The sequence below is a fragment of the Tenrec ecaudatus genome, chromosome 3 (genome assembly GCF_050624435.1).
Source record: "Tenrec ecaudatus isolate mTenEca1 chromosome 3, mTenEca1.hap1, whole genome shotgun sequence".
Lineage (NCBI taxonomy): Eukaryota > Metazoa > Chordata > Mammalia > Afrosoricida > Tenrecidae > Tenrec > Tenrec ecaudatus.
The window spans coordinates 145,278,007-145,303,063 of NC_134532.1; the positions used below are offsets into that span (position 1 = coordinate 145,278,007).

General features: G+C 41.0%; 2 protein-coding genes across 5 annotated transcripts in view; one reads left to right on the forward strand and one right to left on the reverse strand.

Annotated features, from left to right (window-relative positions):
- Positions 1-19,299, forward strand: part of PAQR3 (progestin and adipoQ receptor family member 3) — a 40,904-nt gene extending 21,605 nt beyond the window's left edge. The window contains exons 5-8 of one of the 2 annotated variants that reach the window (XR_012783477.1): positions 1,767-1,857; positions 4,273-4,421; positions 6,990-7,111; positions 13,030-19,299. Coding sequence is in view for 1 of the 2 variants with exons in the window: in XM_075544152.1 (XP_075400267.1) it covers positions 1,767-1,857; positions 4,273-4,415 (234 nt within the window). In the remaining variant the exon portion in view is untranslated. Of the gene's footprint in view, positions 1-1,766; positions 1,858-4,272; positions 6,626-6,989; positions 7,112-13,029 lie in introns of those variants that run through there. The other variant, XM_075544152.1, reaches the window with a different exon arrangement.
- The window catches only part of BMP2K (BMP2 inducible kinase), a 126,548-nt gene continuing 110,602 nt past the window's right edge, over positions 9,112-25,057 (reverse strand). For 2 of the 3 annotated variants that reach the window (XM_075544148.1, XM_075544150.1), the window contains one exon: positions 9,112-14,485. In XM_075544148.1, coding sequence (XP_075400263.1) covers positions 13,047-14,485 — 1,439 coding nt within the window. In that variant the 3' untranslated portion in view covers positions 9,112-13,046. Of the gene's footprint in view, positions 14,486-15,549; positions 18,859-25,057 lie in introns of those variants that run through there. The other variant, XM_075544151.1, reaches the window with a different exon arrangement.

The window sequence follows — 25,057 nt, forward strand, 5'->3', positions numbered from 1 at the left end:
AGGTTTCAAACTGCTGACTGTGGAGTTAGCAACCTAACCCCTAACCCACGATGCCACCTGGACTCCTAGAGAGACAAGGATCGGATCTGGAATTTAGGTCACAGTTTAAGATGAATAAAGATTTAGAAGTCTACACTATATGAGTAGCTGGGGTCACAGAAGCATATTTGACCTATCAAGGAAAGTGTATTGAGAAGTAAAAGAATAAATATTGGAATCAGATCCTGGGGGGAAAGACTTGGCGTTCATTAGAGATTTCTGTGAGAATGCCTTGGTGTTTGTTACCAAGCGAATGAGAGATGGGACTTAAGTTCCGGGAGAGCCGTACAAAGCTGCTTTAAACGTGGGTGAACTTCTTAACATCATATGCCTGAAAATGTGGCAGCTTGCTCTGGAAGATAAGGATTAAAGATAGGCTTGTCCAAAGGATGAGACTCCCAATAGGCTTACCTCTCCGTGTGAGAAGTTGGCCACAGAAAGGTAGAGGCATTGACTGTAAAACTAAAGCGTAAGCAAGTTCTGTGGTGCAGTGGCATGAACGATGTGATCAGACTCTCTGCCAAGCTGAGGGCAAGGGGGTGATGTCTTCCAAAGTGGGGGACACCGACTGGAGAAAGATGAGTCTCCTATACTGAGAAGGCTCTTCAGTGGTCCTGTTTGCTGTGAAAGGCTCATTATTCTAACAATTTTGATTCCCTGGAAATAAAGAAAGTAGAACTGGGAATTAGCACTCCATTTAATTCTAATTAGAAATGATTAACGGTTGTTGTCATAAGAGAGACCAATAGTGGCATAAGGTGAAAACATCCCATTTGATCTTACAACAACCAAAGAGAAAGCCACCCTTTAGGCCAGCAAGTTTTTTCCTAGTTCAAAGTGGAAGCACTGGGTGGGGTGGGGACAGGGGACACATTTCTATATTCAGGAATCTTGAAGTAGAAATAGGCATAGTATACAGACTGTGGTCTTCAAGGATGAAATTCTAACATCACAGATCATTCCAGTGAGGAATCAAAGGTATCCTCCCATAGAAGTTTGCTGATAAGCTCTGACAGAGAGAGAGAGAGAGAGAGAGAGAGAGAGAGAGAGAGAGAGAGAGAGAGAGGCAGTTAACCAAAAATGAAAAGTTCCAGAAATGTTCATTCTGGGAGTTTGGATAAAGTCATATTCTAGAAGGTCTGAGAAAGCTGCGGTAGATTAGTCTGGAGAATATAGGCTGTCCATGGGCCATTATAATTCTCTTAGTTTAAGAGGGAAGAGGAGTAATGTGTCTATATTTCTTTGATGGGTTCGTGATATAGCTTTAGAAATAGAGTTAGGAACAATTACATCCGTTCCAGCTGGCTAATTTTTTGAGTAAAGAAAAACTGTCCATGAGCACTTGAGCTGTGAATGGGGACTACTTTTGTGTGTAGCATTCAAGAGAATCATTTCTCCAGGATGCTGGAAGAGGTGTCAGTATTAGGCATAACCCCAATGGGTCTTTCCAGCCCCAGGTCCCTGGCCTTAACTCTGAACATTCAGCTGGGAACTCCTTCCCCCATGCATACTTATGTTGTAGATGTGGGACCTTCATCTGTGTTCACGCTGTACAGCTATTAGGACGCTGCTCCACTACTGTGGGCTGCTTCCTGGAGTACTGAGGGCAAGGTTTCCAATACGACCAACAAAAGCAATAAAGACGGGACACTTCAAAGCTCCATCACTAGATTTCTATTCAATAAGAAGTAGTTGGAAGATCTGTGAAACCATGTTTTACTTTTCAGGACTTTGCACCCCGTGTAATTGTGATGTATGTGATTGCCCTTCTTGCTTTTCTGTTCTACATTTCCAAAGTTCCGGAAAGGTACTTTCCAGGTAAGTGTCATTTTCATAGTGGTCTTTTAGCGTCATTCTAGATCTGTGCTTGAGATACACAATTCACACATTCAAAGCTGAATTCTTTTCCCCCACGGTGATTGGTTTTAGAATGGTTTTGCTATCCTGAAACTCTTTATCTAGAACTTTACATTTTGAAGGACGATGTTTTCCTTTCATCCCAAGGATGAGATGAAACCAGCAGGTTACAAAGTGTAAACGGAGTGGAGGTTAAACTCTGGGAAGAGTCTTCTGACCCCCACTCACACCCAGCCACTTTCCTTAAAAAGTGTGTTGCACTTGTCACCAATTATCATTGACGTCTGTTGCTAAAGAAGAATTAAAGGTACAAATATCAATAAAACAAGAAAGAAATATGACAGGACAGTGAAAATAAGCCAGGCGTAGGACCACTTTGCAGTGCAGCCCGGCTAAGGGGATCTGTTGCCGTGTTCCTCGTTCCGAACGAGGAAGCCATGCTTGCTCTCATGGGGCTGTTGTGGGCATGAGATGAGAAGACATTTGGCTTCATTCCTAGCACCTAGTCAGTGCTCAGGAAAAGGTTTGTGATGACGATGGTGGTGGTGGTGACGCTGACCCTTTGTCAGAATGCTCTCAATGAAGGACGTGGTTGAGTAAAGACACATCTGTAGGAGGACAGAATACTGCAAATCCAGGTTACCTTTGGCCTGAGTCAAGAATAACATGTAGAATCCACAAAGCCATGATTTTTCAACTGGGGAGAGGGAAGATCATGTAAATTCAGATTGCAAATTTACGGGATAAGAACCACTTCCCTAGTGGATTGAAGATGGGATTGTGCCAGTACTCTGTGTTGGCAGAAGAAAGGATGAGAACCCACTGATGTGGAGAATGAATTGACCACAAGTCGGGGCATTTGTCTATGGAGCTAATTTACCACAGCTGATTTGTAAATAAGAATGGAGTACCAGAACGTGGACGTCGCGTTCCGATTCAGAAACCTGTCTGGGGCATTGTGTCTGCACTGAAGAGCTGAGCCGTTTTAGGCAGGGCCAGAATTTTCCTAAGAAAGTCATTCTGGTAAAATGCATTTTGACCCCCTTAGTAGAAAAGAATAGATTACACTTCAAATTGACATATAGAAAATTAAAGCATCAATGTTTCTACATTCACCACTTCCCAGTTTTCTGCTATCAGAATGTTGTGTAAGTTCCCCAACAGCTTGTGCTCTCCTGTAGCCGAGTGCGTGCAGGCACCTTACCCAAACCAGACTCCCTACACGGAGTCAGTGCCGACGGAGCGCAACCTGTTTAGAGTAATGCTCATAAGGACACCTCAGGAAACGGGGTGTCTTTACCGATTCAAAATGACACGGCCTCAAGCTGTTCATGTGTGAGTGGTTGACAGCCCTGTGTCCGGTCGTCATGTCCAGCCTGGCTGGAAGCTCTGCTGACAGGGTAGACGGGTATGGACAGTGCACACTGTGAAATATAAAAATTTAAACATAAAGGCTTGAAATGCAACTCAGGTCAGATTTTTCACATCTGGATCTCAGCAGCATCTGATGGGCCCGTTGACTCCTAAGATGTGCTGATGGTCTATGATGCCTGTATTACAACAGAGTAAGCAGGGTTTGTTGTTGTCGATTTGCTTTCATAATCCTGTGTATTGGGCTTCGCTGGACTGTTGAGGGGAGGGAGCGCTCCTACACCTACAGAAAGAAGCCCGATCTTTCACTCTCCGCTGTCAGTACTGTACGCACCCCTCTTCTAGGCAGGGAAAGAAGAACGTGTGAGGGGCTTCAGAGAGTGCCTGGGAGAATGCTATCATTTTTTAATTCCAACTTTTTGAAGCTCCTGCATATTTATACTCCTCAAACATAGGCGCACCACGAATAAGGGGACATGCTTTACCTTTACATCTTATCCCCCTCGGAGTCTTATTTACTGACAGAGGTCAAAAAGGTGCCCATGTGGGAATCATTTAATCTCCCTGAATTGAACCCTTAACCACAGTTGTTTGCCTAAGTTGTATTTAACACATTAACTCTGATCGTACTAATTACATTTTTGCAGATTGTTCTATTAAGCAGACACCGTTAAGATGTGAGCTTTCTCCTCACAGACCTGCTTGAAATAAAGGTACTCCGCAGACTCAGGGCCTTTCCTGTCTCAGCAGTCACACCATGTCTTTTCTTCTCTGAGATGTGGGAGATAGAAGTCAAATCCTGAACTTAACCAAGTGAGAATTTGAAATTAGACTCCAATGTGAATTCAGACTTTAAAATATTTTTAAGAAAAAGTGGCTCCCACCACAGTCTTTCTACTGCTTTCTACTGCTAACCCATACTAATCCAAGAACAGAGATAGATGATTTTTGTCCCCATATCAACCTTAACAATCAAAATTCTTTTCTTTCTGCTGTCTTTCCCAGGACAACTCAACTACCTCGGATCAAGCCACCAAATATGGCACGTCCTTGCAGTAGTGATGTTATATTGGTGGCACCAGTCTACCGTGTATGTCATGCAGTACAGACATGCCAAGCCTTGTCCTGACTATGTTTCACATTTGTGAATTCAGGTATGGCCACCTGTCGTATTCAATTGTGAAGCAATATTTTAACAGGGAGTTGTGTACCCCACTATTTCTAAGATTCCTGTTCGTTTTTTTTATCCTTCTTCCTCACTGTATCATGAATAATACTTTATAAAAGTGGGGGGAAGTACTTAAGAGGGGTCTGTAATAACCATTCTACAGGCCCTGAAAACTACTCATTTGCTGCTTGTACAGGACATTAAAGTTGACCGGCGTTCATAAGAAACGTTTCATAACCAGAATGAATGCTGACCCCATGTAGAAGTAGGGCTCCTGTTGCTTAACCCCAGCCTAATTTGCTTAGGAAAGGCTCGTCTCCAGCAGGAAGTGCAGTCATCTTGTGAGACTACTTTAACGGCATGATTTCAGTAGATGATCAAGTGCCTGCTCATAGCAAGGATGTCTACAAGCAAGGATTGGACTTGGAATGATCACAAGCTTTTCAACAACACAAGCTTTGTGAGAAATGGGCACTCTGATGGTATTTCCTACAGCTGTAGTTTCTTCCTCCCCTAGGATTTTGGATTCTTTAAGCAACCTTAACTTAGGTATTGAGAGGAGCTTACGTTGTCGTTTTCTATCCAAGAAGAATCACCGTAGAAACAGATTATATGATGAAGTGACAACTTCAAGTTATTAGCCACCTAGACTTTTTAATACCTTATCGACCCTGAATTTTTACAAGTGGACTCCAAATATTTCATGGGTATACAGGTGCTACGTTCAAGGCCAGAGAAACTAGATGGCCTGGTCTGTGAGCCTTGACCCTGAAATGAGCCGTAAGCCTTAGAACAAAGTCTAGCAGATGCCCTGTTTTGATAGCTCTTACTCCCTTGGGCTCTAGTGAGCCTTTGTTTATGCTTGTGTTCACACTGCAGTAATAACTGAGAAAGTGTTGGCATATACTAGCTAACATTCGGAACCAGGTTTTTGAAATTTGGTCCTTAGCTTTATTTTTCAATCCATCTACCAGTGCCCTATCACACAATGTAACCCTCTTTTTCTTTTGTCTTATGTGTATAAATGAAATTCTTGAAAACAAGAGGCCCATAAAAACTTAACATTGTTCACTGGACTATAAAAAATTACGTTTCTTAAATGACTTGACACGAACTATGTTAATTGCCGATATCCTTTCTGAACATTAACATGGCTGCATTTCAGAAAACGTTGGTGGAGGGTGAAGATTATTCCTGAAATGCCTTTCATATGTCTTTACTTTAATGTGCCTCAGTTTTATACATCTGCAAAATTCTATATATATATATATATTTTTTTTTTTTCAGCGTTGTGTTTTGGAATATAAATTCCCCATGCCAGTACCTCAGTAAGGAGAATCGTCACCCTCTGCCCCTTCCCCCAGGCGGTTCAATAAAGTCCTAGTTAGTAGCGTAGTGGTTGTGCTTTAGTGCTAACCACAAGGTTTCCAGTTCAAAACCACTAGCCGCTCCTTGGGAGAAAGACGTAACTTTCTACTCCTGTGAAAAAGTTAGGCTTAGAAACCCACAGGGGCAGTTCCACCCTGACCTAGAGTAGAGCGTCCCTGTGAGTCAGGATCAACTCAATGGCAGTGAGCTTGTTTATGTTGTACCATTCACGGAGTACATCTTTGAAAATTTTACTTCATAAAGCCACTCATTCAACCCATATAACGATTCTGATGCATTAGCAGGCTATTATTTCCTAGGAAACAACCATTATTGACTAATAGATTATTGCTTTCAAGTAGATATTTTGCCATATTGGCCAAACAAAATACTGAGTATTTTTAAAATAAGGGGAACCTCCACTACTTTTTCTTTTTTTTATTGTGAAAGCTTCTCAAAATGAAAGTATATGTTCGGTTGCTTCATTTTATTATTTTTAATCTTACTTTTTTTCTTATAATGTGATCATTTAATTCTTTTCCGATAAAAAGAGCATAGTTTGTTTTTTGTTTTTCTTTTAAGAATGTTTCTTTGAATTTCAAAGGCATACAAGTCTGGCTGTAGGGGTAATTAACACTGTAAACATTTCAAAATTTTAAGAAAATGATAAATATTGTTAAACTATGCTTAGATAGTTGTCAACTGTATTAAAGACTTGTCTGAGTCGACAATGACTGACCAACTACTGTATGCAGAGCACTACCGTAAACATTTTAAGATACTGTTAATATTAAAGAATAAATTTTAAATTTGCCCTGTAAATCTGAGCCTTGTATATTTTTGCCTTTATAAATTTGTTATTAAAGTACACTACTCAACTACATTACTAAAAAAAGTCTTTGGATTTTACCAAGGTGTAAACTATAAAAGTTCTTTACTTACAGAGTTCCACCAAGTATACTTTAAATCTATTCCTGGCTATTTAGTTGAGTCATTTAAGACACAATTATCTTTCTATATAAAACCATTTTCAAACAGCAAGACAGTGTTTTTTTTTCTTATGACAGTACAATTCAATAAGCTGCATGGTGAAATATGTATTATGTAAATAAAATTGGTTTACTAAATATATTAAGTGTTACTTGTCATTCTTTATGAACTATAACACTTCAAAATCATGTTTTAGAATCAGGAATGAAGATTCAGGGATTATCTGTCACATCTTCTATGGCATCCTACCTGGGCAGACTAACCGATTTGAAGATTGTGATTGACTGGCATAGAGCTGTACACCTCTCCATTTGGCAGGTACCTACCTAGAGATATACATATATACATCTGGCCCTACATTGTCAAGGAGCAAAGCCTGAACTTCTGGATCCTGCCAGGTGCTGAGCTGAGTAGATCCATACCTGCTCTACAGCATCATTTGTGGGACTTTATCCCGTCCAGTATGTTTCTTGCCAACATAAGTGACGAATCAGCCCAGTAGGGAAGGTACAGAAGTAGTATTACATCAATTGTGTTGATAACCAATATTAGATGCTACTGAGCACCAGAGTCCTCTGAAATTCTGTACTATACTTCCCAAGTTGGGTAGTGAGGGTATAGCTCAGAGCTGAAACTACATTTATGAAACATCTTCTAAAGAGAAAGGTAACCAGCAGCAGTGGGAGGTCTTGTGAAAGGACTGAAATAAATGAACAACCACTGGGGTTCCAGCCCTGCTCTATAAACGTGGAATCAATATCCCAGCATAGCTGTATACACAGTCTCAGGAACACCTGCTACCCTTAAAACCAAAACGCACCTTTGAAAATGTACAGCACAAAGTCAAGCTTCTAAAGTTCAGGCCCTCGGTGTAAGCATATTAACTTCATGTTTACTTGTGATTCTTGAGGTGAACATCCTTAAAAGAATTGGCATTTCAAAATAAATAGCTCAAACTCTGACATATATTTATCTCTATAGAAGTGAACGTTAACTGACTTTGGCCAAAGATACATCCCATAGTTTTATATAAATTTTAGTCTCTAATTAAAAAAATCAATTCTAATCACTTATGCTACTGTGCTGATCTGGCCAATCAAAAGCTACAAAGCCCTGGTTTTTCTACATCAACAGGTAGCTGTTACTACTTCAAAAAGTTATATATGTCTGTACAATAAATATGACAAATTTCTCCACAAGCCACTAATATGAAAAAAAATCCAGCTTGTGTCAACCTGATTGACAAATCAGACTTTTGTTTCACAGAATTTTAGAGTTTGAAAAGAAAATTACTTATAATGCAAACAAAACATCCACTTCTACTGAGTTAATTCCAATTCATAGTGACCGTCCTCATTAAGGAAGCACGCTTCCCTCCGAGTTCTCCCTATGAGCAGTGGCAGCTTCAAACCACTGACCTTGGTTTAGCTGAGTGCTTAACTACCTCACCGCCGACTGGCTCCTTAGACAAAAATAGTCCCAAACGATGTATCCAAAGGACAGTGTCTTAAGTGTTTGCTTTACCATCATCATTAGTACAGGCATACCTCAAAGACCCCCACAATAAAGGGGGTGTGACAATAAAATGAGTCACAAGACTTGTTTGGCTGTCAGTGCTTCTGAAAGGTATGTTTCTGCATGCTACCATCTATTAGGTGGCAGTAGCATGGAAAAGTGTGAAGGACGGTGAGAATGATGTAATCGTGACAGACACGAAGTGAGCACCCTGTTGTAAAAATGGTGCCTGTAGACTTGCTCAGTACGGCTTTCACCGAGTTTCAGTTTGTCAGACACAAGCTCTACGAAGCGTGAGAAAGCAAAGTTAAATGGCTGCAACAACTGACCAGAGTGTGTGTTCCTTTCAAAGCATGTTAGGACACAGTGGTTTTTCTTCTTTGAGAACAAAGATCTCATCTTCGGTCAGTTCTGTGTCCCACTGAGTGGCACATAGTAGGCACTTGATAGCTGTGGTTTAAATGAAAGAATTGTTTTAAGACAAAGAATGAAAAACTGACGTCACTGATTATAAAGAATATGCCGTCCATTTGGGATTTATTGCATTTAAAGAAAGCAGATTACTAGAACAGTAGACATGATAAATATAGTAAGAAAATAAATTTCAAACAAAATGAAATGAATGGGGGAAATAATTCAGTCAATAAGAAAAGCAATATAAAGGCAATAAGGTAGAAGAATCAGTTAGTGCTTAATTAAATAGAGAAACAAAGCAACTGATTCTACCTCATAAATGTTTCCCAGCTACATTTAAAGATTGAAATCACTTTAGCAAGTATGCTTTGTAACAATTAGAAATATAATAAAGATGTAAATCAGTTTTATTTAAAAGTTAAAGTTATTTGCTTAGTGGTACATAAAAAGTCGCAGAAAATTCAAGTTTAACAAAAAATGGAAGTGTAATCAAAGAAAGTGCACTTAAAGCCGCTTGCCAGCAATTACAATGTAGCCTCTACACAGTTTACTATTAGAAGACTTTTCAATCACACAGAGAGACCACAGTAATAAAAAACAGTTCTTTCAAAGGTAACACTAAATTTCAACATAACACAAAATAACCCCAACTGATGACCTTGGCTGTTTTCATTTGTCAACCTCATTCTTTCAGTGGCTTTTATAAACCCTTATTAGGATAGGAGTGAATGTTCTTTAAGATATGATTGTGGTTGCAATTACATTTTTTAAAAATTCACAGTAACTCCGCAGGAGAGCTATGTGACATGTGCATGCACATGTGTATATATATTTATATTTATCTTAATATATAAAATACCCGAGTATAAAAGTTTTCAAATAAACTATCATTTATGTTATCCTCACAGTAGCTATGTCATGTCATCCTCACAGTAGATCTGTCATGGCAACAACTGGACTTAAAACGAGATTTTTGCTGGAATAGGGGGAAAAAAACATGAAGAAAGCTCACTGCAGATTCTACATATAACACATGTACCCAAACTCTTCGGAACTGGTATTATCAATACACATGTACCTGCCAGCAGTGCTTATGTGAAGGACTAAAACCTAGACTACATCACGCACACAAACTGAATAGTTAGAAGCCGGCTCTGCCACAGAAGACTGAGCTCACCATAGCACCACACATCAGCATGAGGAGCGCCGCCATCTATCACACCAATGAACCGGGTAGACTTCAGAGGCGCACTGATCTGCAATTCCAGATACTATCGTAATTATACCCCAATACACACCCAGGAATAGCAAGGGGAGAGGGTGTCATCCAGCCTAGTCTTTCCTCCTCACTAATATACATGCCGAGCAACTTGGGTGTCTTAGCAAATACATGCTTCAATGCCATAAAAGTTGGTCATCGAAATACTAACATTTTACTCGTGTTAATATTAAAATCATTAAGCAAATGGTCCACTTTTTAAAAAAGTGACACAAAATCAGTAAGCATTATTAAAGCTGTTAGGAGAGAATGAACTTTGGCCACGGAATTTTGCTAGCTTCATAATATTTGCCTCCCATTGTAATGTTCAAGTATAATAGGTTTAGAGTTATGACAACTTCCTATCATCAAGCAGCACAGCAGATATCCAAATGATAGTATGAATGTAATCTTGTTAAATTTCAACTTTCCTTCCTTAATCCAGTGTTGGACCATAAGGGAGCTCGCATAGCAGTGCTGTGTGACAGGTGTTGTGGATGCGCTCTTTACGCACCTAGGGCATGTGCTATGTGAAGTAAACTACGGTGTCAAGTGGGATGATTGAAAATGGAAAGCTGCCCTAAAAACCTCCACTCCTGAGCAAACGCCACCTCAAAACCAAGGAATCGCCCCACGTTGATCTCAAGAGGGCATTTCTGGGCTGGACTGCACTAAATTTAAGTATTTTAAGCTGTGTCACATTCCTTCCCCATAGGCAAAAAGGCGTCACAAAGTTCATGGAAAATCCCAGTAGCTTTTAGTAGTATGTTTCCATGAAGTTTTTGAAGCCCCCCTGTACAGCACTCTGCGGAAGGATCTACGGGCAGACTTCAGGGTATGAACTAGATCTGTGCCTTAAGTGCGTGCCTCAATCCAATGTGTAGGGAAATTTGAGCAACCACCTAAGGTTCTTGTCAAGGGTGTAAAAAAGCTGCACATGCAGAAAGGAAGGTGATTATGATGGATTTGTTGCAAGTAAGGGGGTTGGTTCCATCATTGCAAAAGTGAAGGCACAGTTATGTAACATTAGAAGGCAAGTATGAGTTGACCCTGTAATAAAGCAGATTTTTGTTACTCGGGAAATTACTGTACCTCAATTTAAAATGTCTCCATCTACTTAAAAGAAAAATGTGAGCAAGGTGTTAATATCAGGTAAGACTCGAGATATTTCACACAGGTCTTGCAAGGAGGCCACACGTGTTCACTCCTTACTCTTTCGAGAGCAAAGGCAAGGACTAACTTAATCAAAGAAGCTCACTGTGCACGTCAATGACAAGTTTTCATTAAAGAAAGTATCAAGCTTACTGTAGTTTATGGAATCATCAACCCTTCACTTTTTGCACAGAAACTTAAATCTGTACAATTTTAAAGAGCATCTACTTGAGCATTTGCATTAGTGGTATTATTTAACCTGAGAATCAGGAGAAAAGGTGCAAATTTAACATTTGCCTTTGGCACAAGGACAAGAAATTGGAAAAGATGGCGCCAAGGAGGAAAACCGGGCTCCTATAGCCCTACTTGAAAAGTACAGACCCAAGTCGGAATGCTCGCTCTGTCTCTACTACACTGAGTCACATGACTTCCCTATCTACAAACGTATGTGACTCAGGGAAAAGAAGAATCTCTAATGACACACACTTTGCTTCTCTCCAAGTTTAGAACTAAGAAATCAGGCAAGCAGCTCATCTCACTGGGGCACCACATTTAAGGGAGTTGAGTAAGATTACTCATAAATAGACTAATTGGGTTCAAAGAATTAAAATATAGCAATCACAGAGTATGTCAGTTTATAAGAGCCACTGCTTCTTTATGTAAAACATAAGCTTCACTGTTGTAGAAACCTCTCTAAATGTTCACTTGATTGGGAAGGATAGGCAATTATAACTTAAAAGTTAAGAGACATAGGAAGTACAGATACTATATGTTCCTTCACATACATCATTTCTAGAAAATCTCACATTATCAAATCAGGATTTGTGGTGTACAAAAAGGCAATTTGGTAGCTGGGTTCTTTTCTCTAAAGACACAACCAAATAGCAGAGTGAGGCTGCTAGCTAGTCCCTTGCCATCCACTGCCGTATGCCCACAAAGAGATCTTGTGCAATAGGACAGAGGTACTTGCAGCAGGATGTGAGTCCTGCCTGTAAGGCTTTATGGGTTTCACTGCTCAGTGCATCGTATTAAAAGTACTCCACCCCCCAAACCTAACTAAAATCACTGATTATTTAAGAAAGTGTATAGTTCCATGCCACGTGATTCTACATTGTAAACTGAAAACTCAAGATTTCTATATAATTAGAACTTCTATCTAACCTTTATCCTCATTGCTAGTTTTCCCTTTCACAGCTCCCGCCCCAAACATCATAATTCATCTTTCATTTTTGTTGCAAGCCTTCCACATAGATATTCCATATTAATGGCACTTAAAAAATAATAAAAACGAGACTGAGTTTTAGGCACAGCAGTCAATCACTTCCGGCTCTGCTTGGTAGAGAAAGACACAGAAGGATTGAAACCTCGGGACGCCCCACATGCGAACTAGACTGTTTTTGACTGCAGAGGCTGGGGGACTAGAAATTCACCAACTCCGCCTGTGTAGGTACAAAACAACCCTCATTGTAAAGGGTGGATTCCGGAATGAGCCTGCTGGGATGATAGGCACACCAAAAAAAAAAAAAAAAGCTAGGGTGGGTGGGTATTCTGTTATCAGAAATAGCAGTACGGCTTTGCAATCCCTTTTGAAGTGGCTACATAACCGGAGAGTCGCAGGCTTCCATAGACATGTCCCGCCGCGCTGCTGTCCTGTCTGCAGCACAAAGCTGGCGGTGAGCTTGCCAGTTAGCCCCCTGCCCTCCTGCTTGGCAGAAGTCTTTGAAAAAGAGGCGTCAAGTTTTACTACATTGTGGAAATAGTTCTTTTCTATTTGGTTTATTTTAAAATGGCCTATTCTGATAGACCTGTAAGAATGAGTGATATAAAGAGCTATCCAAATTATGTTCTTCTCAAACTCATAAAACGAACTGTTTGCATACTTTCGTTTTGGAAACAGGAGTGAATGCCAAGGATCTACTGTTTAGAAGGAAATGGAGCAGCACCAAATGGGTCTAGTTCGACGGCCGGGAGCTGTTGGGGCGGATGTGAAGGGATGCCGCGCACCACGATCTCTGTGAAGGGCACAGCTCCGAAATCGTCCCTTCTCAAGGCATCGGCGCTGTGGAAGGCCCCGTGCAGTGAGTTCTGCCGCGGCCGCGCGGGCAGGCCGGCGTGGTGGTCGCCCAGGAGGTCGCTCAGCCCAGGGTGTGAGGAGTGCCTGGCCAGGTCTGGTGGATGGAAGGGCTTAGCCCCGAAGGGGTCCAGCGGGCTGTCCTCGGGCTGCAGGATAGGCCCTCGGTCTTTCCCGTCGGTCAGGGCAATGCTAATGTTCTCCTTGGAGTCCGAGATGGTCAAAAACTCATTGCTACTTTGAGAGTCTCGGCGGCCCACCTTTTTGTGCCTGCGAGCTCTCTCGGGGGTGCGGAAGGTGGGCTTCTGGGTCTTCTTTGTGCTGGTGGGTGTGCCGTGGTGCCGCTTCCCGTTACTTTTGGACAGGTCTGGTTTTGTTCGCCTCTGGCGAGAGGAAAGCTTCTGTAAGCTCCGCTGTTTGACTTTCTGCTGCTGATTCCCAGTTATCTCCTCAAAGGGCACAAGCCCAAACACGTCCTCGTTGCTTTCGCTTTTGCTTACTGACGCTGGGAAGGGCTGAAAAGGAGTGGAGCCAAACATATCCACACTTTTGGGACAACCAGGCAGAGCACGGGCCTCCGGCTCCACCGCCAGGCAGTCCTCTGCACTCACCTTCTTGCTGAAGGGGGCCTTGGTGAATACATCAAATTCTTCTTGCTCTTGTCCTACGGGAGGAAAGTGGGTCTTCTGGGAAAGGTTCTTGTCATCCTCCCCTGGCTGGAGTTGTTGATCACGCGTGGCAAAGAAGGGGACAGCACCAAAGACATCAAACTCCTGTTTGGGAGTCTCCACCCCACCACTGGAAGGCAGCTGGGTTGGAGTGCGGAGCGTTCCACTGGGATCTTGGATTTGTCTACCACCAGACCTGTCTCTGTAGACAGGGCTCCGGGCACTGCACTTGGCTTTGGCCTGCTCATAATCAGAATCTGAACTATGCTTTTCTTCTTCCTCCTCCTCTTCAGAATCCATGAGGAGAGGCCTATGGCCCAGGGTTTCTGGTTCAATATCATCATCATTAAAATCCCCTTGCTCTCCCTGAAGAACGTCTTCATCCTCTTGCTCTTCCTCTTCACTGCTCTTTGGAGAAGGAGGATCTGATTCAAAGTCACTTTCGGATTCATCGTTCCCCTTGTGCACTGGACCTTGTACTGATGAATTCTCTGGTGGTTTCTTCCCAGTCCGGGTCTCCACAGAAACTGGACTTGCCTTTCCATTCTTGATAGGGTTGGCAGTGCTGTGTTCTTGAGCCCTGGATAAATGCTCAGCTTCCTTTTCAGGAGAACCTGTGGGTTCAAAGAAAAAGTATTGTAACATTCCATTGCACTTCAAAAAAACCACTTGAACCATCATGTTACTAAATTACAATGTAATAACACAAGGTATTACAACCCTCCCATATCAGTACTCTTCATCTGGGGACACACAAAACTTCTTACTTTTTGTTGTCCCCAGGCTTGGGTAATGCACTTGTCCCTCAACTAGATGGTTAGGTTCTCTTGTTCAGAGAGACTAACTCACCTTGGTCCCCTACACAGTGCCAGCTCAGCACAGACTCCCACTGACAGCTCAATTTGGTTAGAGCACCACAACTAGGACTCTGCACGTAGTACAAAGGCACAGTTTCTCCTGTAACCACAGAAATGCCATTCCACTAATATGGTAAAAATACCTCATCTCATGTCCAAACAACCCTCGGCTTATATTTCAAGTCTTTCATGACTCTTTCCACAAATAGAAATCAGTAAGCATAAGTAGCCCATTACTGACTTGTTTTACTCTAATTTTTAAAAACCAATCATTGCTTTCTCTATAACCAGTGTCGTATAAGTTTGGTTAACATGAGAGTGTTCAATACCTATGAACCAGACACTGAGCTCGGCTGTACCAAAGACGACTATCTTCTCTAGGTAATAGCTATTCTTCAAACTATCATGTCTATACTAATGTGACATTAAAAAAAGAGTAACCATCAGTGTATTACAACAGCTTTGCAACTTCACTGAGTAGTGTCACTGTATAGAGTAAGTATAACACAGAATGATAGTATATTACATGAGCACATACAGGCTCACACATATGCATATACTACATTGCTTTTCCAGAGACAGGGATTGATTTGTATTGATCCAACCACGCATTCTCATCTCTTCCCTTCCTTTGACTAAGGCCAAGTATTTTTAAGGCATTTAGCTGAGGCTGGGGGTATAATCTGAAGGTGTGAAAACTACCTGCTTCGGAAGGAAAGGGCACTACTTTCCCCTCATTAGCACGGACACTATAGCATGTAATACCTCTGAATATTTCTCTCTGAAAATTCAGCCTGTTATCATCCTTCTTCATTGTTCCTTCTTGCCAGACTTTACCAGACTTTTCTTTCACTTCAGCCTTGAAGGAGCCCTGGTGGCACAATGAGTTAAGGCCTTGCTAATTGCAAGGTTGGTGGTTCAAACCTAGGAGTCATTCGTCAGAGAAAATGTATTTGATGGCATCGGGTATTCACAAACATGGTCTCTGCTTTCAGGAGTTTACAAACAAGGTGGGAGACAGGTGTAAAAGAGTAAACACAAATCCAGGCCAGTACTCTGAAATAAACACACACACCAAGCCATGAGGAAAAAAAGGGAGAAAAGGGGATGGGTACGTCAACCTACTAAGGAGATTCCATGACCAAGGTGAAGCCTGAACACCTTGATGGAGCCAGCCAAGCAAAGGATAGGCAGAAGACGGACCGCAGTCAGAGCAGCAGGGAGGATGAAGGCCAATTCCTGGAGGAGGCTGGCAGATAGGAGGGGCCGAAAGCAGCCAGAGCTTCGTGAGCAAGGGAGTAGCAGAACAAGAAAGGGCCAGACCACAGAGGTCCCTGTCAGCCATCTATGTCATAGGAAACCATTAAAGGCTTTACAGAAGGATGCCATGATCAAATTGATATTTTTAAAAGATGCGGGGGGGGGGCACAAAAGTTAGGATGCCAGGCAAGCAAAGAGTGCCGTACAGTAATTCAGGCTGATAAGATGGTGGCCTAGAGAGGAATGGTGGAAGTGAAGATAGAATTAAGGATTACAAAGAGAATAAAGGATTGCATGTAAATTAAAGATGGATGGTGGCAGATACCATTAAGACCAAACCAAAAACCAAATTCGCTGCCATTAAGTCAATGCCAACTCATAGCAACCCTATAGGGCAGGGTTAGAACTACCCCACTGAGTTTCTGAAACTAACTTCACAGGAGTAGAAAGCCTGGTCTTTTTCCCATAGAGATGGTTGCTGACCTTTCAGTTAGCAGCCCCAATGGGTAACCACTACACCAGCATAACACAGAAAAGAGCACGTTGGGAAATGAAGGGAGTTACCAGGAATTTGGTTTGGGGCACACTGAACTTGAGGTGTGTGTGAGACATTTAAGTCTAAACACTTAAGATACCTGTGACTTAAGCTCAATGGTTAATATGTGGCTGAAGACAATAAATTTGAGAGTCATCAGCAAGCATGGATAGAGAGCCACTTGACTTGGAGATCACTGAGAATAAGCAGAGAAGAGGGTCCAGAGCCGAGCCCTTGCGTAAAACATAGAAGTCAGCAGAGGAAGAGGAGGCCACAAAGGAAAATGACAAGTAGCAGGCAGTGAGGTGCCCCAAGCCTGGGATGGTGCAATGTCACAGAAGCCAGAGAGGTAAGCGAGTCATCGGGTAGGTATTCGACAACTGAGCTGGAGGTTGCAAAGACATTCTGTGAACTAAGGGCAGAAAATGACTTTGGCTTTGTCAGCATCTGCAGACAGTAGTGGAGAGTAGTGGGAGGCAGCTAGTGGGACAGAGGAGCGGGAGAGGAGAATCCAGTTAGGGTATACATCAATATAAATATAACCATCCATTATTCATTTATCAAACCTGTAAAGTTAGCCAAAGGTTATGTGCAGTCTATCTATTAAATGTATAAATAGGCTCATCTTAAAGACTAACATGATAAACAAGTAAAATGCAGACTCCTTCTTAGATTAAAAATAGATTGCTTTTTGATTAACCAGTCTATTGTCATGAATTTTTTAGTCTAGAGGAAAATATGAAATGAATCCCAAATACTTGTAATGACCCTTCATTCTGGGATACTTTCTCTAGGATCAATATCAAACTGTTTCCTTCCTACAGAAACCATATGTGCGTACTACCCCACCTGCCTACTCCTGGACATCACTAGCCACCGTCCACTGTAATGCTGCTTATCGTTGGTGGTGCAGACCATTATTCACACCCAACAGAAACCATAAACCAACATGTCTGGGGACTCAGCCAGCTGCATTTCTGAACTATGTTCTACCTTCTACCCCCACCACTAGAAAATGCTCATTAGAGTACAGTGCTGAGGAGTCTTATGCAAAATAAGCTACTTAGTTGTATGAAACCTGGACTTCCCAATGTGTACAAGTACCCTTGTTCACTGGTTGCATGGGTTAACAAGTATGCAGCAAGTTCTCCATAAAACGGTGCTCTACAACTCCCACAAGAAAATTTCCATTTCTAGGGCATTTAGTTTTACTCCTAACAAGGACGTGTGAAACACTGTAGGACAGTTACTTTATCTTGGAGACCAAGTAATCTTCTATTCCCAAAGATCATGTCTGATTTTTCCATCCATCTTCTGCTTATCATACTCTTCATCCTAGTCTCATTGTCTAGAACTATCACTTTCGACTTCTCAACCTGCCTGCCCTTGGTTGTTATCCTCTTTGGGGGTTCAGCATGAATATACTTTGGTGGATTTACCCCCATTTACCACCTTTAGTGCATCTTTCTGGATAATAGCATCACTACCACCGAGACGATTCCGACTCACAGTGACCCCATAGGACAGGCTAGAACTGCCCCCTGTGTTATTTCTGAGGTCATAACTCTTTATAGGACCTCCCTTGGAGCAGCACGTGGTTTTGAACCCCTATACACAATCATTATGCCACCGGGGCTCCTAGATACCAACACAGTCCACCTTTGATTCTGATAAATGCGATCAAATAATTTACATTAATGTGTAGACCTTCCAGAATTACATAGTCCATATGTAAATATACCATATATTTTTCCTTGAGGGAGAAAGTAAAAATAAAACCCTCCTTGTTCAATATCAATTTTATATTACTCATTTCCTGCTCATCCCTTCTTATATATAATTGACTCACCACTAAGAAAGTGAATCCAATAGTAATCCCTGACAAAATCATAAGAATGAGGGTTATAGCAGGGTGTGCTATAACAGGTTGTTGTGAAGATTAACAAATAGCAAGGCCTTACAACAGTGCCTGTCCATAATAAAGCCCTCAGTAAACTAAAGTACTCGAGCGTATTCTACCCTCTAGCACCATTGGGGGACTCAGTTTTACAGGAGTGACAGTAGGAGAAAGTGTGAGGGAGGAGGGGAGGGGCCATGCAGATCCACCTTAGGAACAAGGAGGCACGCAAATGTCTTGGCACGTTACTGGGGTGAATTTTGGGTCCTGGCAGCTCTCTGATTTTCAAATGGCTCTATTTGAGAAATCAAAAAGAACTGCTTTCAAAAGGAGCAAGGAAGCACACACAGGATGATCTGTAGTCCGGAAAGGGGAATTTATTTCTTCTGTGTTGGGGTGGGTGGACTGGCTTTCTTTTGCTGTCTCCCCTTTACAAAACTGGAAAAAAGGAAGAAAATACACAATGAAAACTTTTCCCTTCTATCTTCATGTACTCCAGCTTAACATTCTCTATTCTCTGTGTAGTTTCATGAAGAGCAAGCATCAAGAGCAGCAATGAGCCTCTCTCCTGGTGTTAGGCACCATGGACCCCACTGTAGGTCACACTGTCCAATGGTAACTGCCAGCCAGGCAGCACGGCACAACCCTCCCAGATAGTGGTCCCTTTCTGTAGCAGTGGTAATCAGCCTCTCCTCGTAGGGACACTGGAAGAGCTAAAGAAGAAATGGGAGTTACACACAAAACAGCATGGTTTCAATTTGTCCTAAGATTTTTTAACCCTGTTATATAGGCCCTCAAGACTGTCAAAAACACTGTGCCACGAACTTTTAAAATCCTTTTTCTGCCTCAGCAAAATCCTGTTAATAAAAAATTAAATGGAAAAAAAAATCAGATTTTTCTACTTGCTTCTCTAGTGTCCCATTGCTTCTTCCCAGTGTTGTTGGCTGAAACAATACATTTAACATTTGATTTACTATGGAATTTCACTTTAGGTCATTTCACTGCTTATGTTAATTTCACAGAAGTATGGTCTCAACATGACTCTATCATTCAGTATCACCCACATCCCAGGAATTAGTTAAAACAGTCACATATGAGTAAAATATGGAAAGAAAATGTTTCCGAAGTTCATATATGGACTTAACAAGCCCCCCATTCCCACATGCCTGTTATAAAAGAACAAATCTTTTCACAAAGATTCCATTTGAATCATTGTTATCCTGCTTTCAGGATCCCACTGTCATTAGTTGCTGTCAGGTTAATTCTGACTCATGCCTAGCTAGACTTAACAGCAACAGTTCTTAACCTGTGGGTCGTGAACAAAGAGAGTTGAACAACCCTTTTGCACAGGTGGCCCAATTCATAACAGTAGCAAACTGACAGTTATGAAGTAGCAATGAAAACCACAACAGGAGGAACTGTATGAAAGGCATTAGGAAGATTGAGAGCCACTGACTTACAGGCTCTAAAATCTGGAAGCGAATTTAAAGCTTACATATTTAATAATGGTCTCATTATTTATCTGCCGAGAATTGATATTATACCTGAGGGTGTATATTTACTAAACAGAAGAACTTAGACCAGGTCTCCTAAAACCTAAAGTTTCTTTCAACTCTCCAAATAGATGCCATTATCTGGAACAAATAATTAAATCCTCTTTTGAAGTTGGGCTTGATGGTTGGAAACAGCCCAAATCCATTCAGAGTCAATAGTGTAATTTTGGGTAAATGATTAAGAATGGCAACACTGGGTTACTCATGGCCATATTCTGACTCACAGTGATCCTACACAGGGTTTCTGAGCCTGAAAATATGGGAGCAGCCTCACCGTTCTTCCACGGCGCAGCTGTTAGTTTGAACCACTAACCTTGCAGTCTATCTCACACCTGAACTTCTCTTATGTGACATGTAAATGATCTCAGGGAAGTCTCAGTATTGCTCTAAAATCTAAAAGATGTTATAGCAAAAGAAGATCACTATAGTTTTCACACAAATAGGTGAGTTACACAATTTTTGTGAGTTATATAACTGCAGCACGTTAGTTTCCTGTGCAAATAGTGTCAAGGGGACTGATATTTCTTTGCACACATAAATCCAGTTGCATTTGAAATTACACTGTCAAAGAAATTCATTAAAATAAGCATTTACGAGATAAGTGAAGTACTGAATTAACCATTTGTTTACCAATTAGCTAAAACTATCTAACATACTTCACCTCTTGCATCAGCAGAGAACACTAACTGGAAATGATCTTTGGGGACCGACGTCCCATTTGGAATCAGGCATTACTAAGTGTCTCACTACTTATTATTGCTACTATACCTGGGTAAGTCCACGGTATTACTGCCAGGGTTCCAGTTCAAGTTTATTACAAACAAGATGCATTTAACCTTGACTCTGCAGTCAGTGGATGACCACACCTAAATTCTCTCAGTGAAATACACACCATAGTCTTATAAGGCTGCCTTCAAAGACAAGCTCCAATCAAACAATGGCTTCTGAGAAGATCTACTAGGCCACTTATATTGAAGACAGAGAAGTCAATTCAGAAGACCATGTGACTTTTGTGGGATTACAAAGGGTTCATCTTCATAAACTTTCAATGAAAAACCCACAATATTGAAAACTGCATTGGTGAGAAAAACAGCAGGAAAGTTATGCCAAAGAATTGTTTTTTCCCGATCACAAAAATGCACCTGCTCATTCTTCGAGATTAGCATGGACCGTCCTGTGAGAATGCCATTTGGAAGCCCTCCCTACCCAATCCACCTATGCACTCTGATCTTGTCCCTTCTGACTTCTTTTTGGTACCAAATTCAATGAACAATGAAATAGAACATGATTGGAGTGACATAGTTTTCTATACAGAGGAGCCAGGATGGGTGGATTTATGAAGACAATAATTGAAATCACAATTTTCTGGGAACACAGAAAGGAAAGGATGGGGAAAATGGGGAGTCAACACCATTGTGTGCAAGAAGAAAGAAAATGTTCCAAAGTTCATTGTAGTGATAACTGCATAATCCTTAAGTGGTGTTAACAAAGCCAGGGACAAGGGAAAAACAAATGATCCAAATCGGTGGTGAGGAGGGTGTAGGAGGCCTGATAGGGCGTGATCACGGGTAATGTAACCGAGAGGAATTACTGTAACCCAAATGAAGGCTGAGCATGATAGTGGGACAAAAGGAAAGTAAAAGCAAATAGAGGAAAGAGGGTATTTATAGAGGTCTAAATACAGGCATGTACATATATAATATATATATATGAGGATGGATAAATTGATCTATGTGCATATACTTATAGCTTTAGCATTAAGGTAGCAGATGGACATTGGGCCTCCACTCAAGTACTCCCTCAATGCAAGAATACTTGGTTCTATTAAACTGGCATTCCATGATGCTCACCTTCCTGACATGATTGCTGAAGACAAAGCGAGTGCATAAGCAAATGTGGTGAAGACAGCTGATGGAGCCTGGATATCAAAAGATATAGCATCTGGGGTCTTAAAGACCTGAAGGTAAGCTAGCAGCCATCTAGCTCAGAAGCAACAAAGCCCACATGGAAGAAGCACACCAGCCTGTGTGATCACGAGGTGCCAAAGGGATCAGTTATCAGGCATCAAAGGACAAAAAATCATATCATTGTGTGCTCACCTCACTGATACAATCGCTGAAGACAAATGGCTGCATAAGCAAATGCAGTGAAGAAAGCTGATGGTGCCTGGCCATTGACGATATAGCGTCTGGGGTCTTAAAAGGCTTGAAGGTAAACAAGCAGCCATCTAGCAAGTCATCAATCCCCTCAGAGTCTATTTCATTTATATATACAGGTGGATTAAATCAATTAGAACTATCATTGATCACATCCGTTTATAATTAGTATCTTACATATTAAGATTAAATGTACACATACATACATAAATGAACATATAAAATTATTTATCTTAAATAATTAGATGCTGGACTATGGCACAGAGAACAGGGCTTGTAAAATAACCCATCATTTGGACTGACAATTTTCCTGTGTAAAAATGTTATGTTCCAACAAATAATTGCTTTATATAGTATAGTGATTGTCCTCACATTTAGATTCGTTAACTTAAATAATAAGACCCACAAAGTAAGTCTGGGGTTGAAAGAGTAAGGAAAGTTTACCATACTTAAATAAAAATGAAAAAAATAAAATATCTACTACTTCAGTGGCCTAATTAATGTGGCATAAATGTCAATCAAATTCTTCAAATACTTCAAATATCTTCAAAGATTTCATTAAAATTTTATGTTTCGGAACTTGTGCATGTTCGTTAATACAGTCTGTGCTTTAATTCTAAGAATCAGTTTATTTTGGTATATGAGCTAATTATGTAACAATGTCTTGGGGAGATGAAGATGGGGCCTGATTTTCATCATGAGGACATGGACTGGATACCATATTCTTAGTATTATTTGTGTGTAGATATTATATTGGGCAAATCTGCTGCACAAAACTTTTTAAAATGTTGAAGAACGAGTTCAGAAGCAACAAAGCTCACATGGAAGAAGCACACCAGCCTGTGTGATCATGAGGTGCCAAAGGGATCAGGGATAAGGCATCATCAAAAAAAAAAAAAGTCTTACCATTGTAAATGAAAGGGGAAGTGCAGAGTGGAGACCCAAAGCCCATTTGTCGGCCACTGGAGATCCCCTCACAGAGGGGTCTAGGGGAGGAGATGAGGCAGTGAGACGTAGCACCGATGAAGAATAGCTTTCCTCCAGTTCCTAAATGCTTCCTCACCCCCGCCCCCCACTATCGTGATCCAAATACTACCTTGCAAGTCTGGATAGAGCAGAGGTTATACACTGGTGCAGATAGGAGCTGGAGGCACAGGGCATCCAGGATGGATGATACCTTCAGAACCAGGGTGTGAGGGACGATACTGGGAGGGTAGAGGGTGAGTGGGTTGGAAAGGGGGAACCGATTACAAGGATCTACATGTGACCGCCTCCCTGGGAGACAGACAACAGAAAAGGGGGTGAAGGGAGACGCTGGATAGGGCAAGATATGAAAAAATAATAATTTATAAATTATCAAGGGCTCATGAGGGAGGAGGGAGCAGGTAGGGTGGGGGAAAAAGAGGACTTGATGCAAAGGGCTTAAGTGGAGAGCAAATGCTTTGAAAATGATTAGAGCAAAGAATGTACAGATGTGCTTTATACAATTGATGTATGTATATGTATGGATTGTGATAAGAGTTGTATGAGCCCCTAATAAAATGTTATAAATAAATAAAAGTGATTTAACCATGGAAGTGTCTGACATGAATACTATATCAAGAAAACTATTAAAAAGAAAAAGAAACCAAACTTGACCAATGGTTACCATGGGTGAAGAAGAAAGAATTGTTGTTTAGGGGGTATGTTATGTTAATGGTGGTGGAACAATTTGGAAAATATTATCAATAATGGTGTACAACATGAAAAATTAATCAATGATACTGCATTATACATGTAGAAGCTGTGGACTTGGAGAATGTTTTGTTGTGTGTATTTTTTCTACAATTAGAAAAATAATAATTAAATGAATAACAGTGAGTACAAGGAAGAAGAAAATGTTCTAGAATTATTGTCATAATTGTACAACTCTTCCTGATATGACTGAACTATTGAATTGTATGACATGTTGATGGAGTGCTAATAAAACTGGTTTTAAAAAAGAAAAAAATACACATATTTCTAAAGACATTAAAAAAAATGTTGAAGAACGATGATGTCACTTTGAGGACAAAAGTACGCCTGAGCCAAGCCAAGGTCTTTTCAATCGCCTCATATGCATGCCAAAGTTGGTCAATGAATAAGGAACACTAAAGAATAGATGCATTTGAATTATGTTGCAAATAAGGAATATTGAAAGTATTATGGACTGCCAGAAGAATAGACACTCCTGCCTTGGAAGACTTAAAACACTCCTTATTAAGTGAAACCTGCAAGACTTCATCTCACACACTTTGGACATGTTATCAGGGAGAGTGCAGACCTTGGAAAAGGGCATCATGCGTGGAGAAGAAGAAGGGTGGCAATAAACGAGGAAGGCCCCCAATGAGATGGTCTGCACAACAGCTGAAGCAGTGGGCTTAAACAAATATTATAAGGATAGTGTAGGACCAAGCAGTGTTCCAAACCGCTGTACACAGGGTTGCTGAGTTGAAACTGACCTAAGCACCTAATACTGTGACGAATGAACCTTGTTAATGCTTTTAATAAAAGTAGGAATGGTACTATTATAGAGCTTTATGCTTCATTACAGATTTCATTCTGAAGTTCAGAAGGTATTAGCTAATTCTTATTAAAACTTTATATTACTTTAGTCTGGACAACAGCTGCCAAACCTCATTAAGATTTTGGAAGTTAAATACAATTAATAACGCTAACACAAAACAGCAGCAAGGGCAGCAAACAAGGATTGGGGATGCATGTGCTCTCCATGAGTGCTCTATAGCTCAACAATTAAGCGCTCAGCTGCTAACCAAAAAACCAGTGGTTCAAACCTACGTGGTAGTTTGAAGGAGAAAGATGTGGCAGTCACTTCTGTAAAGGTAACAGCCTTGGAAATGCTATGGGGCAGCTATACTTGGCCTATATAAAGTTGTTACGAGTGTGTAA